This window comes from Spodoptera frugiperda, chromosome 13 (assembly GCF_023101765.2).
Source record: "Spodoptera frugiperda isolate SF20-4 chromosome 13, AGI-APGP_CSIRO_Sfru_2.0, whole genome shotgun sequence".
NCBI classification, from domain to species: domain Eukaryota; kingdom Metazoa; phylum Arthropoda; class Insecta; order Lepidoptera; family Noctuidae; genus Spodoptera; species Spodoptera frugiperda.
Window position 1 is genome coordinate 8,749,858 of NC_064224.1, and position 15,112 is coordinate 8,764,969.

At 40.7% G+C, this 15,112-nt stretch overlaps 1 protein-coding gene across 1 annotated transcript in view; it reads right to left on the reverse strand.

Annotated features, from left to right (window-relative positions):
- The window catches only part of LOC118270427 (large neutral amino acids transporter small subunit 1), a 50,447-nt gene that overhangs the window by 3,724 nt on the left and 31,611 nt on the right, over nucleotides 1-15,112 (reverse strand). Inside the window, exons 6-12 of the mRNA XM_035586009.2 lie at nucleotides 10,504-10,597; nucleotides 4,777-4,918; nucleotides 2,957-3,087; nucleotides 1,788-1,956; nucleotides 1,167-1,260; nucleotides 567-725; nucleotides 179-234 (exon numbers count right to left, since the gene is read on the reverse strand). Of these exons, the coding sequence (XP_035441902.1) occupies nucleotides 179-234; nucleotides 567-725; nucleotides 1,167-1,260; nucleotides 1,788-1,956; nucleotides 2,957-3,087; nucleotides 4,777-4,918; nucleotides 10,504-10,597 (845 nt within the window). The remainder of the gene's footprint in view (nucleotides 1-178; nucleotides 235-566; nucleotides 726-1,166; nucleotides 1,261-1,787; nucleotides 1,957-2,956; nucleotides 3,088-4,776; nucleotides 4,919-10,503; nucleotides 10,598-15,112) is intronic.

The following is a 15,112-nucleotide window of genomic DNA, read 5'->3' on the forward strand; positions in this document are numbered from 1 at the left end:
GTAATCTCAGTACGAGTTTGATTTACGTTTAAAGTAATCAAAACGAGAGCGCGTTCGGCGGTCTGATTGGCCGCCTTAAATAAAGAAACCAATCAGAGCGACGAACGAGCTCTCGTTTTGAGTATTTTAAACGTAAAGTAAACTTATATTATGGGTTCTGTACTTCTATTATTCTTACCTTCATTTTGGGTCGCGATGATAACGTCAGCTTTTGCACAAGGACGGTGGCAAAGTCTGAAATAGAACACAAAATAAATAAACATCTAGATTACCGGATATATTAGCATTAGTATTACATATTAATGTCGAAACCAAAATGGGAACACAACATGCTTATCTCTATTTGGGTCCCAATTATATTAAAATTACAGTGTCAATTAGTCGACCATATTACTACGGAATTACAGGCCTAAATATTAATCGAAAGTAGTAGAGTTTTTCTCAGAACGTCTACGTGTGTAAACCGTTAGTTAATTTAGTATGTCTCACGATAGTTATTATAAAAAATGGTCTAAATATTTCTTTTATTCTATAATATCTACTCTCAATTTATATGCGCCACTCACTTGTGATAGAGCTGAGCCACTTGATCCGGGTCCTGGGATGCAGCAGCAGTAGGTAGACGGGCACGGCAGTGAGGATCATGAGGCACCCCACTCCTGTCTCCGCGGGGGACGCGAACGCAGGGAACGCCACCACCAGTATCGTGCAGATTATGTAGATCACTGGAAATTTAACATGGCGCTTAGTTAATGGTTAAGATTTTGGAGTCTATATCTAAAATACGGCTCAGGACGTGAAATGAAACCAGGTGGTGTATAAGTTCATTATTTTCGTTACAAACTTTTAGCGAGCTTTGTCTTCATTTTTTTTAAGGTATAAGCCTGTAAACGAGTTGACGGATCACCAGATGGTAAGCAATCGAAACACCAGAGGCATGACAAGTGCGTTGGTACCCTTTTGAGGTTAGGAATTTAAGGGTTGTTGGGGAAATTGGGGATTGGGAAGATTAGGAAGGGGGGTAATTGGGCCTCTGGTTCCAAACGTTGCACGTCGGTTTTTTGCCGAAGCATGGCTCTCCCACATTTATGAAAATAGTTAACTTACTACATATTAATTACATAGTCACATAGCGTAAGCGATGATACTGATTACTATTCACTTACCGGGGAAGAAGAGGTTTACTTTGATGGGTCGTTCAAGATTGGGTTGTGTGTACCTCAGCACGGGCAAGCACAATACTGCAGCGCCGATACTTAACTGTAATCAAAGAGGAAAAAAATAAAAATATGTTTAATAGACGGCCTATGAAAATATATAAGTCCATGGTTTTGTAGCAATCTGAGTTAAAGAGTCTCTTTATTGTATAGTCAAAGTCAAATCATTTATTCCAATTAAACCATATACTTAGGTACTTTTGAAACATCAACAAAGAAATAAAAAATCTGTCAGCCTGTCCGTCAGTGAAGCTAGGTGCTCGGTTCAAGCTTCGAATGGAGAAGAACGAGCAAGAAACTTCATTCTAGTTTTTATGCTCTACACATCATATATTAGAAAATAGCACCTCGATTTCAAAAAATACAGGTTCTACAATACATAATAAATTAATACATTTACGTCCGAATACTCAAACGTTAAGTTGTACTTAAATATCGTGCTATCCCTGTCATTTTTTTAAAGTAAAGAATTGATAGTGACAGTACTACATTTGAGAGCGTCTTAAAATTGAGTAGCGTTTGAGTATTCGGGCTTTCCTCTCCTTTTCTTTTACGGGAGTGGTTACATACCCAGGTCGCAAAGCCGACATAGTTGATGAGTGCGTAGATATCCGACACGGTGAGGTAGACGAGGCTGAGTAACGCTACAGCTAGTACTGCGGCAGCCGGCGTCGCTCGGGCACTGACCATCGTCAACATCTCCGGCATCTGTCCTTGAGCCGCGCCCGCGTAGAACAATCTGGAGGTAAAAGGAAGACTTTATTTATGACTAGCTACTTCCGCGCGGTTTCACCCGCTCTGCTCGGCTCCTATTGGTCATAGCCTGATGTTTTATAGCCTATAACCTTCCTCGATAAATGCGCTATCCAACACAAAAAGAATTATTCAAATCAGACCAGTAGTTCCTGAGATTAGCGCGTTCAAACAAACAAACAATCAAACAAACAAACTCTTCAGCTTTATAATATTATATATAATATATAATTATGTGGTGTAATGCCTTACATCACGACTCGTGAGAGTCGGTATTCCACAATCCTCCCGCCCTCAAGGAAGAGGAGGATCGCGTTCCCTATCGACGTATATTGTATTCCCTAGAACTTTAGTGAGGATGGTGGTTGTATGGATGGCTGCTTGTTTCTGTATGATGTGTATGTTAATGTTAGAGTCTAACTGTGTGCAATATTTGTGGATACTTTTAGCTACCATTCCGGACGCTCCTATGACTATGGGTACGACTTGTGCTTGTGTGTTCCATAACCGGGTTATTTCTTTTTGTAATAAATGATATTTACTTAGTTTTTCTATTTCTTTGGCTCCTATATTGTAATCTGATGGTACTGTTTATATATTAATATATAATATATATTATATATTAATATATTATAGTATAGATTTCGCAAAAAGTACCTGTATCAATGAAAATATTGAAAGCCTTATCAGATTGGGATGGGACAGCCGCCAGATAGAGGGTGATATTTAATCTTTGTCGACTAAAATCTTTTATGGATTTTGCCAGATTTTACAACAATTTCCAAATTTAGAAAGCACCTATTGCTTAGTCTAAATAAATAGATAGGTTAGTGACTTAACAAAGCCTTACTTTGTAAATATTTGGTAGATTCTAATTTATCTTTTCATTCATCTTCTTTTAAGTTATTTATTATTTAGGTTTAAGGTATCTCTGCCTCGAGATCCCTCTCAATTCAAGAAGCTAATATGCTTAGAGTTTGTTTTACCTTGAAGAAGTAAGAAGAACACCATTGACGGCTCCGAAGGTGGAAGCAGCGACGAACAGCGGAATGGAGAGAGCGAACCAACCGAACAGACGCTCCGCAAACGTTACAGCTACTGCTGCTGAACCAAGGACCTGGTGGTAAATACAACATAAGTCAAAAACAAGCTTCCTTGTGCGAACTGCTAGGGAGTGGAACTCCTTGCCGGAGTCTGTGTTTCCTGATGGGTATAACCTGGGTATCTTTAAAGCCCGAGTGAATAGGTTGCTTATGGGCAGACGTGCTCCACCGTAGGCCGCATCATCACTTACCATCAGGTGTGATAGCGGCCAAACGTCGACCCAATTAATGTAAAAAAAAGACGTAGAAACATGTAAGAATATCTATTAAAACATCACGGTTTACTCACGTAACTTAAGAAACTATTCTACAGTAAGCTGCGCGACGTCGGCGCGTCTGCGCACGCTGCTCATGATGAAGAGTCCCTCTGTGACTTGAAACTAGTAGAGCTTTTCTCCATTAATTTACGTGAGTAAACCGTAATTTTTAGTTAATTCAGTCTCACGATAGTTATTGTAAAAAAAATGTAAGAACATGTTTAACTCTTCTTTTGTATAACTAAGATGTCATTTAAATTTCTTTGAAAGTTTCTCTTTCTAAATAGTTTCGCTAGTATTCACCTATTGTTCCGTAAAATACGAGAGATCGTACCAACCTTTTCTTCACATATTTCTATTTCGTTTACACAAAAAATACCTTTAACACCCGTCATGTAAACTTGGCGCTACTCTACCGAAATTATGTTTTTGAAATTAAAGCATTATTTTTGTGTATGATACATTTAATAAAATATTTAGCAACCGTCATTGAGTGGAGGTCACGTGTATCGGATACCTATTACTTTTGTAAAGCGAAGCAATCACACTAATTGTTAACGGGTAACCTTCAGGCGTTCCTTGACTTGCTTCGTAGTACGTAGCCACTCATAATGGTAAAAATATGAAGTCTTTTTTAATAATAAGTACCTAATTAGTAATTAAAGTACTAATTAGGCGGTGACGGGCAAGGTATTACTGGATTTTTTTTTGCTTTTTCGAAAAATTTTAGCAGTAGTACGGAGTCTGGAATTGTGCCCGGTATATGGCAATAGACTCACCTCCTGTTACATAGGTCTTGTAACATAAATGGTGAAAAAATGGGTATATATTGTACACTAGCTGTGCCCGCGACTTCGTTCGCGTGGAACAGTTACTTTAGACATCTATTTATTTTTGTAAACAACCTCCTCAACTTTCTGACATTCCATTTCACCTCACCCAAGGCGGGAGAAGTCATTAGATGATATCCCCCCTTAAAAAACTCTTAATTTTCCTTATTTTTTTTATAATTTTATTTACAACTGTAAATACTATTACTATTATATAATAGTACTGCCCTTGTCATACAATTTGTTTTTCTTTTTACAATAAATCTTATCAATATGGTATCTACGTTACACACTACAATTAACCACAACTATTAAAGTATAACTACAAAAATACTTACGCATTACCTAACATATTTGGTTTGTTTTTTTCCACTAAATTTAATTTTCCTTATTAGTACAGTACTTTCAACGGATCTTGGCGGGTCTGAACTACGTGCAGAAGGCTGCGCAATAAGTGTTTTGAACCAAATGGTGGCATGAGGCGAGATGCGGGGGCGGCGATCTAGGCTAGAGATTGACCATTTCTAAATACAATTGACCCCTTACACTTATTGCGCAGCCTTCTGCACGTAGTTCAGATCTGCCAAGATCCGTTGAGAGTACTGTACCTCCTTACCTCAGTAGGAGAGAGTGTGGTATAAAACGCGACGTTGGTGAACGTGTAGACCACGGTGACCAGGGTGCAGGAGATGGCGATGGCCCGGGGCAGGTTCCTCACTGGATCCTTCAACTCCTCGATTATGAAGTTCAGGTAGTTCCTGGAATAGTTGGAAGGTAAACTTTTTTTAAGTCCTGTTTAATGTTTAGGTAATGTTATGTTTTATACGTTTTTGAATTGGCATTGTTACTAACACTAACAATAGAACTGAAGACGGGATTTCGGAAACTCATCGACATTATGTTTTGTTTGTCAATTCATTCAATAACAACAAGAAATACTTATCTTCAAATGTATTCAATAAGTTATTGACTTCTAAAAGAACCTCTTGACTTTCATTGCATTTATTGGTTTAGAGAAATAAATGTTTTAGAGTTTGTCCTGTAGTATAGGACAAACTCTAAAACATTACATATACCTACAAGGTGGATCATCGTAGGTATTTTCTAGAATAAAAATGCTTTGCTTGTTTTGACTGCCTCGTTGGTCGATTGGTCGCAAGTGTGACTTTTTTTTTTTTTTTATGGGACAAGCCCGCCACAACCTCCCATACCGCTGCAACTCCTGTAAGCCAGGATCTACAGTAGATACAAACATGAAAACACCGGAACACTGAAGTCCGGCGCGTCCCAGGGAAATGAATGACTGTCTTGGATCCCGCAACGAAACAAATCAGAAGATGTTATTAGAGGAGAAGAAAAGAAAACGATAGTTTCCACTTCCCTCGGTGAATTTAATGCAGGAGACAGGATGACTTAAGCCTTAAGGCACAAAAGAGACTGCACAACTGGGAGAAGCCCAGTCGCCAAGCACCACGGAAATTTTACTTAAAACTAAAATATTAAATGCTAATACTAAATGGGTCCTATGCGTGAGCTGTTATACTTGCTTCCAATAATAGGTATGGCAAAAACGCCTAAACGCACGGAAATTTGCTCGAGACTCCACAAGGTCCGTGTAATAAACTACACCTGATGAAACAATTAAATTATCCAACATAGTGTCACGCTCAGATTGCCAGAGACCACACTCCCAGAGTATGTGATGGGCGGATTGCTCATGTTGCAACTCCGCTGTCGAACATTGGCACCATGGTGAATCAACGAGTTTAAATGAGAACAATTTGCTTTTAAAGTTGCCATGGCCAGTAAGAAATTGGGCAACACAGTGATCCACCTCCAACCATGTCCTCTCCAGACGCTCATGCACGGATGGAAAGAACTGATAGAGGTGGCGGCCCTTGGTAGAAGATTCCCATCTACACTGCCACTCAGTCAGAAGTTCATCCCAGACGTCCGTTAAAGGCTTGAGCAATCTATCAATTTTGCTTCGATCACGTTGTGCTAGAAAGTTTGCGGAAAAGTTAGGTCTCGCATTATAGTACATGGCAGCACGTCGCTGCACCTCAAGATCGACTGGAAGTAGTCCCGCGAGCACAGGTAGGGCCTCTGTGCTAACCGTCCTATAAGCCTTACACAGAAAGATCAAGGCTAGACGCTGACCTTGGAGAAGCTTTCGCCGTACCGCGCCTATTGTGGCCCTATCAGCCCACACTGGTGCCCCGTAGCACACGCATCCCAGGTAGGTTGCTCCGTAGATGGTTCTGAGCGTAAGAAAAGAGAGACCCCAGGTAGCCTTCGAAATTCGCGTGAGCGCATAGAAATTGTTTTTGGCTTTCTCACTAATAGTCTTAATATGTTCAATAAAAGAAAAGTTTTTTTCTAGGACTAGACCGAGATAGCAAACCGACTCCTTACGTTTGACGGGAACGTTATTGAATTTAATAGACGGCCATGATTTCAAATTTCCTTTAAGCAATAATTGATAGGTTTTATGGGGTGCAAAAGTTAATCGATTACGTTCGCCCCATCGCGAGATCCTACTGAGGCAGTCCTTAGCTAAATTCTCTAGTCCGGCTCGAGTATTTGATTGTATTAACAAAAGGCCATCATCCGCATATCCAGTCAACGTACAACCAGAAGGAAGGGGGGTCGCGAGCAAGTCATCAAACCCTAAATTCCACAGATACGGGCCAATAACCGAGCCCTGAGGACATCCCATTGACAACGACTTCGACCGAGAAAAATTACCAAGTTTCAGTTTTACAGAACCATGAAGAAAATAAGTGTATAATAGTTTGTATATGTTACTAAAGCAACCACGACCCTTCAGTTTAAGGAGTAGCATTGGCCACCACGCGTTATCAAAGGCACCGGAAATGTCTAGAAAAATGCCTACTACATATTTGTGCTCAGACGAAGTCACTATGGTTCGGACAGAGAGAGCTGCGTCTACAGTAGATTTACCCACAGTAAAACCAAATTGATTATTGTGAAATTTCGGTCCACCGGGCAGCAAACGAGGAACGATAAGCCGCTCAAGAAGTTTTCCTAATGATGGTAAAAGCGTAATAGGCCGGTATGACTTAGGGTCATCGGGTGGTTTATTTCCATTCTTAGGTATTATGCGAATGAATCCACGTCGCCATATACGAGGAAAGACGCCCTCCGCTATACAACGATTAAAGACAGACAGGATCGCGTCAGCCGCAGATTTGCACGCTTCTATTATCATTTTATTTGAAACTTTATCCTCACCAGACGATTTATTCATAGGCAACGTTTTAATAACAGTTACGAGCTCATTGATGGAAGGTAGATCAGACACCGGTGAATTGGGTGGTATAGCCGCCCACGACCTAATCTGTTGATGATAATCGCTATCTGTCTCGGATACATCGTCAGGGATGAGTTCATCGAGTAGAACTTCCGTTGTCTCCTCAATACCAGTGGTGTGAACATTGTTGACTTTTATGTTCTGTACGAACGCCAGATCGACGGATCTATTGGCTTTGAACTCATGGTACAGAGGCGACCACGGACCCTCGCTTTCCAGCCTCTGCACTACTCTCCGCAACAGGTTACCCTTAGCTTTCTCCACTGAAGCCCTATAACGTGACCTGGCAACTCTAAACGCAATCAATGCTTCATCAAATGCAAAACCAGTAACTTTACGTTTTTTTAGTCTATTTAATTGTTTGCGCGCTTTACGAAAACATTTACGTTGTTCGACTAGATAATTATTCCACCAGTCACATCTGCGCGTACTGGTCAAGGATCCCCGACCAAACGCAATGTCGGCACAGTAAGTAAAAGTATCCGACATGATTTCAGCACCTTCTTCTGCCGAAAGGTCTTTGCGAGTGAAGTCTGTGGCCTGAGATGCAAATAATAAGCTAAAGAAGTTCCAGTCCGCGCCCTTAGTTTTATATCTAAAGCCACTACTGCAAAGCGTTGGACCCCGGGGTAATCCCGAGACAAATTCGTACACGATCAGGCGATGGTCACTACATGACGCATCCGGTAGGACACGCCACCTATCCAAGCTAACGTCCGAACTAGAAAGTGTGACGTCAATACAAGATTCGCCCATTTGGCTGCAAAAAGTAGGTGGTGCATCAGGGGTGTTATGTATGGAGAGATTCATTTCGGCAATGAATTCTTCAACGGCACAACGCCGCTCCATGTCAGTAGCCCTAACTTTGCCATACCATAAGGATGAAGACGCATTAACGTCGGCGCCAATTATAATTTTGGAGCCCGCAAGCGACTGCAAGACGTGACGGAGGTGATGAATGTGAGGAGTAACTGAGTCAGAATATTGAAAGTAACAGCTCACAGCGTAAAGTTTAAAGTTTTCTGAGGCAATCTCCGCCACGGCACAGTGTGACGTCATTAAATTAGTTATAGATGTTACTGTGAAATTAGATGATCTCGTGACGTAAATTCCAGCTCGTGACCTACTGTTCAGCTGCACTACCCTGTGCCTTAAGTGGGCATTTTGATACTGTTCTTGAACAAGTACAATGTCAAGCTGATAGTCGACTATTAGTTTGTCTAACTCGGACGTCGCAACCCTGTCGTTATGTAGATTTAGTTGCCCTATAGTCAACCTATCCATATTATTATTTAATAGGTGGTGTTTAATATGAGTTGTTCGAGTTTAGCTTTGTAGGTGCCACACTCGGGCGAACCACAACGGTGGTCGTGAGGTTTTTTGAAACGTTTGCACGCCACGCATGTTGGAATAAAATTTTTATTATTTATATGAGGGCAGTCGTGTGATTCATGCGCCTCAGCACAATTACCGCAGGTGGGTGTTTTAACCGTGCAATGTTTCCTAACGTGGCCGAACTGCTGACACAAGTGGCATTTAACTAATTCTACATCGTCTATGAATCGGCAAGTAGCCCAATCTATAAAAAGTTTATCTTTTGTCGTAACAAGATGTTTACGTATATTAGCGTCTAGTTCAATGCCAACCCACTTACGACCGTTTTGCAAAGTACGCCGGCGGGTAATTTTACAAGATTTAATAAAATCTTGCTCCTTTACTTCGATTTCCCCACTAATATTTTGACGATACAGTGAGGTCAAAAACGCGGCGTCCTCCATAGAACCCGGGATGTCCTTGACAAGGATACGCGGCCTACGACCTTTTGGCTTTTCCAAACGCAAACCGGCGGTACGAATCGCTGCTACGGACTCAAGCTTCTTTATCTGCCGCTCGTCAGCAACACGCAATACGACACCCGACTTCGCGGTTTTTTTAACTCCTACAATTTGAAAACCGTCGTCGCAAGGTTTAATCGCCTTCATAAGCGCCTGTTTAGTCGCCGATGACGACGCAAAATCAGCTGAGCGCTCGGTTGTGGGGTAGGCGACAACACACGGAAGCGGCGCGCGGGATTCCATCGCGGGCGCGATCTTGCTGGGCAAACGCAGTTTTAATGATTCGGCATACGAGAGCTTATTTTGCACCGGCTTACTGTCCGCTATCACTGATGATGACGTTTTAAATTTATCTAACTCGCGTTCCGTGTTCGACAGCTTCGTCTCGACGCAGGACGATTTCACCGCCAAAATCGCGACAATACCCGTGACGCGCTGGGTTAACTCAACGATCGTTGTTTTGCTGCCTGTGGCTAAACGCGAATCGAGCACGACTTCATTAATTTTCGACAATAGTTGTGTTGCCTCAGTCATAAGGTCTGTGTAGCCCTTATTACTCTCACTCGCCGGGGATGACAAATTCGGTGAAACGCAGGTTTGTACACGCTTGGACGACCTATCCTCGGGAGTCGCGTACGTTGGAGATTCGATCTCGCTGAATAACCGCTTTGAGCTACACGGCGGCGATCGCGGAGTTAATCGGCTTTTTCGAAATCCGTCACGATCGGGCGGGTCATTATGCGACGACATCGTTTATTATTAAGTATATAATTCTCGGCAACAATTGGAAATAAAACTTCGTACGAATATAAAGAAATAAACTATAAAATTACACACAAGTTTATATCTTGCCACCCGCAATAAAAGAAATAAATGGACTTACCGAAAATGTGCTGCATAAAACGTAATTACGTGGATTAATTCGCCTAACTACTTACTTATACCACACTCAGACACAGGGCACACAACATAAACAACACAAACCGGAATAGGCCACGGAGATAGCAAAAAAATAAAAGAAATAATTAACAGCGATAAGAGCACCACTGCACCGTGCGCGCGCGCGGAGGGAAGTGCAAGTGTGACTGCCGAACAAGGGGTTTCGTGTTCGATTTAATCAAAACTTTCGGTGATGTTCAGCTATAAAATAAAAGGTAAAGGAAGAAGATCTTACCATCCGTTGTAAGCGAAGAGTCCGGAGTAGAAGGAGAGCGCGATGGACGTCACGTCGTTGGTGGTGCCCTCAAATGTGAAGTGCTGCACCTCTCCTGAAAGGTAGACACATTCAAGATTGAGTTTCACATACTTTATAACAGAGAGTTATTAACAAGTGTGGGAGAGCCATGCTTTGGCACGAATGGGCCGGCTTGACCGGAGTGATACCACGGCCTCACAGAAAACCGACGTGTTACAACGCTTGCGTTGTGTGAATGAGGTTACCGGAGGCCCAATTACCCCCTTCCCAATCTTCCTAATCTCCGATTCCCCAACAACATTTAAATTCCTAACCCCCAAAAGGCCGACAACTCACTTGAAACACCTCTGGTTTTTGGGTGTTCATGAGAGGCCATTTTTGAGCTGGCTCCGTAACCTTAATACATCATACTCTATACACGAAGAAACGAAACACTACGGATTGTTTTTAGCCGAAGCATGACTTTTGCTCTTCCACGTGTATAACAGTGGTATAAGAATAGCAGTAACCTACAAAAGTGACAACGAGAACCTCTTTAGTCACATTAATGGAATGACTAAGAACCACTAAGCTGTTCATTGTATCCAATTTGCGATGGACCTCTATGGGCATCGATACATCACTTCAACCATTATCCCAGCACCCGTCTAGCCAATATCTTCCTTTATAGTCCAGACTATTGTATTGCCGTTTCACACGAGACCTGCCCCGGATTGCAGCAATCATTTAATAACGGGCTTTGTGCCACCACGGCGACGGCGGCGACGGCGGCGCCCACGCATCAGAGGAAGTGTGAATTGGATCTTATTTGTGCATTGTGCAGTTTCGTTTCGTTTCTTAGATTGTTGCCTTAGTGATTGAATTAAAGTGCTTATAGTAAGGCATTACACAGGATTTTTTTATGGTATATAGTAAACAAAAGGGTAACCTGATGGTAGGCAATCGCCGTCCATGGAAACTCGAAACACCAGAGGCGTTACAATTGCGTTGCCGGCCTTTAAGGGGTTAGGAATTTAAGGGTTGTGGGGAATCGGGGATTAGGAAGATTGGGAAGGGGGGTAATTGAGCCTCTGGTAACCTCACTCACATAACGAAATACAACGCAAGCGTTGTTTCACGTCAGTTTTCTGTGAGGCCGTGGTATCACTCCGGTCGACCCGGCCCACTCGTGCCGAAACATGGCTCTCCCACACTTTATTTCTCAGTCGATGTTGATTACATATTCATAGACGTATTTTTATGGGATAGGTTGGTAAACGAGCAGACAGATCAACTGATGGTTAGCCACCAATGCATACTCAAAGAAGTTATAAGTGTATCGCCGGCCTTTGGTTCCGTTAAGGAAAAGAAAGAAGTAAGATACAAAACAGTGATTGAGGAAACGTCTGTATCAAACCGCCTTAAAGCTTGCATCAGTCACGAATTTATTCTTAATTTTACCTCAAAATAAGTTGTTTATTTTTGTGAAGTGAAGGTAAAGTCCCTCTTACCAGGTAAAGATTAAGTAGATACTGAGAAATCAATTCATAGTAGTTTTTGTAGAACTGCAACTCTTACACGAAACGCCATTCAGTCGTTACCTTATACCTACCAATCAAATTGAATATTCATAAGATATCAATGTTTCTTGTTACTAAAAGGTACTATACTATAATAGTAGGTACGCGAGGAACTAAATGACCGGGCGCGTTAAAGTTCTGAAAGTAATAATTTGTCTTTTGTTTCAATACCGTAATTGAACAATTGTTATTCGCGATATCTCGAGATTGGTCATCAATCGTCTTTGTCTAATCTCATATGCGTTGCAAGCCTGTAGCAGTAGGCACTCTCACCCCTGTTAGCCACCTTTTTTTAGAGGGGAAAAATCATCCAATGAATTCTCCCGCCCTGGGCGAGGCGAGAGGGAGTGTCAGACTCTTACTGACTAAAAACCATCCCGTTCCTACTCCTGCTTTTCGAGCCGGAACCCCGGATCAGGTATCAATCCTACTGGGCCCCCATTTCTTATTCGTCATCTAAGGAGCAGCCAACTAGTTCCGCGCGAATTATTGTAGAACAACTAAACATTTCTAAGTAAAAAAATGCAATTTCTCAACCATCTACAAAAAATTTGAGCAACTAGTTGCATATAATTAAGTGGGATCAAAATAAAAATATGCTTAAAACAGGGATTATGATGGGATGGGAAAAACTTATTTAGTCCGTCAGTTAGGTAAAGAAAAAATATTATACTGTTTTCTTTTTTGTCATATAAGTTAAAAATACGAGTAATCAGTGGAAGTAAATACGTCATTTCTACGTATAAAATGTATGTACTTATATTTTAAATCGATATGATGGAAAGTATTTGGTTCCGTAAGAAAATAAAAAATACTTGTCTAATGTTTCAAAACTATCTACAAGTCATCTACCCTATTGTAAGTTTAAAACCAACAATCCGTTTCGCGGAAGCGTTGTACTTCATTAGGTAATGTCCACTCCTTTTCAGTATAACTAAAAAAAAGCGCTGTAACTGTCACATTGCGGCGAAGGTCTTCGCCGGCAACGATACAATTGCAGACTGATGAAATACAGCAACAATATTTCAACCACTGTCTATTAATTTTATGAAACAAGAGCAGACGTATCACCTGATGGTAAGCAATCGCCGCCGCCCATGGACACTTGAAACACCAGAGGCGTTACAAGTGCGTTGCCGGCTTTTTGGGGGTTAAGAATTTAAGGGTTGTTGTTCGGGAATCGGGGATTGGGAAGATTGGGAAGGGGGGAATTGGGCCTCCGGTAACCTCACTCACACAACGAAACACAACGCAAGCGTTGATTCACGTCGGTTTTCTGTGAGGCCGTAGTATCACTCCGGTCGAGCCGGCCCATTCGTGCCGAAGCATGGCTCTCCCACACTTAAATACCAGTCACTATTGATCAGAAATCAATTAACTTTCCTTGAACGCTTCCAGTAAGCAATCTTCAGATCTTTGTGTATTCGTTGATGCAGAATTCAATTTACTCAAGCATTGCTCCCGTTATCAATAGAAAGAGCTCGCTATCATATCGACTTGAACTCATTACCAAGGAGGTTTTGCAATTGACATGATTTTTTATTAAAGATGGTACAAAATGTCGTGGTGAACATGAGTGCTCTTTTAAGTTTTTTTTTTTGAGTTGTGAAAGTCATTTAGTTACTTCTACCGCCTTGATTGAGATGGTGTCAGACTTTTACTGATTAAAAACCACCCTATTTATTTACGTTCCTACTACTGCTCTTGGAGCCGGAGTCATGAAACGCGTTGGGCCTTCAGAGCATCAGTCCTACTAGGCCCTATATGGTGGTCTGATGGCTTTTTGATGTCTAATTGCAGTGATTTACATTACACATCTTGGTGTCCATATAGATTAAAAAGAATCGGGTTTCTTGATTAAATACTAGGTACTTAGTTTGTAAGTTGTGAATGTAGTTAAAACATTGTATTTATTTCATTGATCTTTCTACTTCATTCGTACAAAGTCGTTCACAAGTATGAGAAGTTAACCAACTTCCTTCCTTATAAAGTTTAATATAAAAAAATATAGTAACTTTACCGATTATTACTTATAAAATATTTTTACCTACAATTTTAACCCAATATAGGGGACTGTAATTTAGTTAGGTACCTATTATCCTAATTATGACCAAAAGAATTTAGGAATCATTTCAACCTGCAATCATAAAAATACCATGTATTTTACAATTCAAAATAAATGTTACTGGAGAGGCCAATTAAAGAGATCTGGCCTTTTTCCATTTCTAATTAAGAGAAAAAAAAAAGAAAGAACGTAGTTTACAGAAGACTATCTTTTGTAAACTACGTTTAAAAAAATCAACTTTGACATCCGGCTTTTTAAATCCATTAATATAGGTACTAAACTTGGTCCTAGTTGTAACAAACACTTTTTTGAAAAAAAGATCAAAATTAGTTCGGCCAATCGTGAGATAATTGCGCACAAACATAAATAGGTACATGCAGCTCAAACAGAGAACTTCCTTGTTTTTTGAAGTCGGTTAAAAAAGAAAGTAAGTACCTAAGTAGATACTCAATTTATCTAGTCCGGGAAAGAGTAATAGAAACCAATTCTACACAAATAAGTATACAATTTTACATTTTACTTATTCATAGTTTACAAAGCACGTGCCCCATAGAAATTACAATAAAACAACAATAAAAATTAATGATGTAACAGCTGTATCAATTTTCTAAGTCGTGTAATATTTGCATAAAACGTAAGTGGATCATGGTCAAGTTTAAACTATCGCGATCGCGGCGAATGCTATATTATTGAGTAATTGTAACGCAATCAAATTCTCTCGCCGACTATCTAGTTGTCTACGTCTAGCGTTACTCTGTATAACTAGTTTGTTTATAGTTATTTTTTTGTTTTGAAAGTAAACAATAGTTTTTTTACATAGAACGTCAATTACAAAGTCTGAACCTAAAGAAAGAAAGAAAGGTCAAATAAAAAAAGCTGTAAAAAAATCTATAGGTTTTTTTAGTGTAAGCCGGTAAACAATTGGACGCATCACCTGATGATAAGCAATCGCCGCCGCCCATGG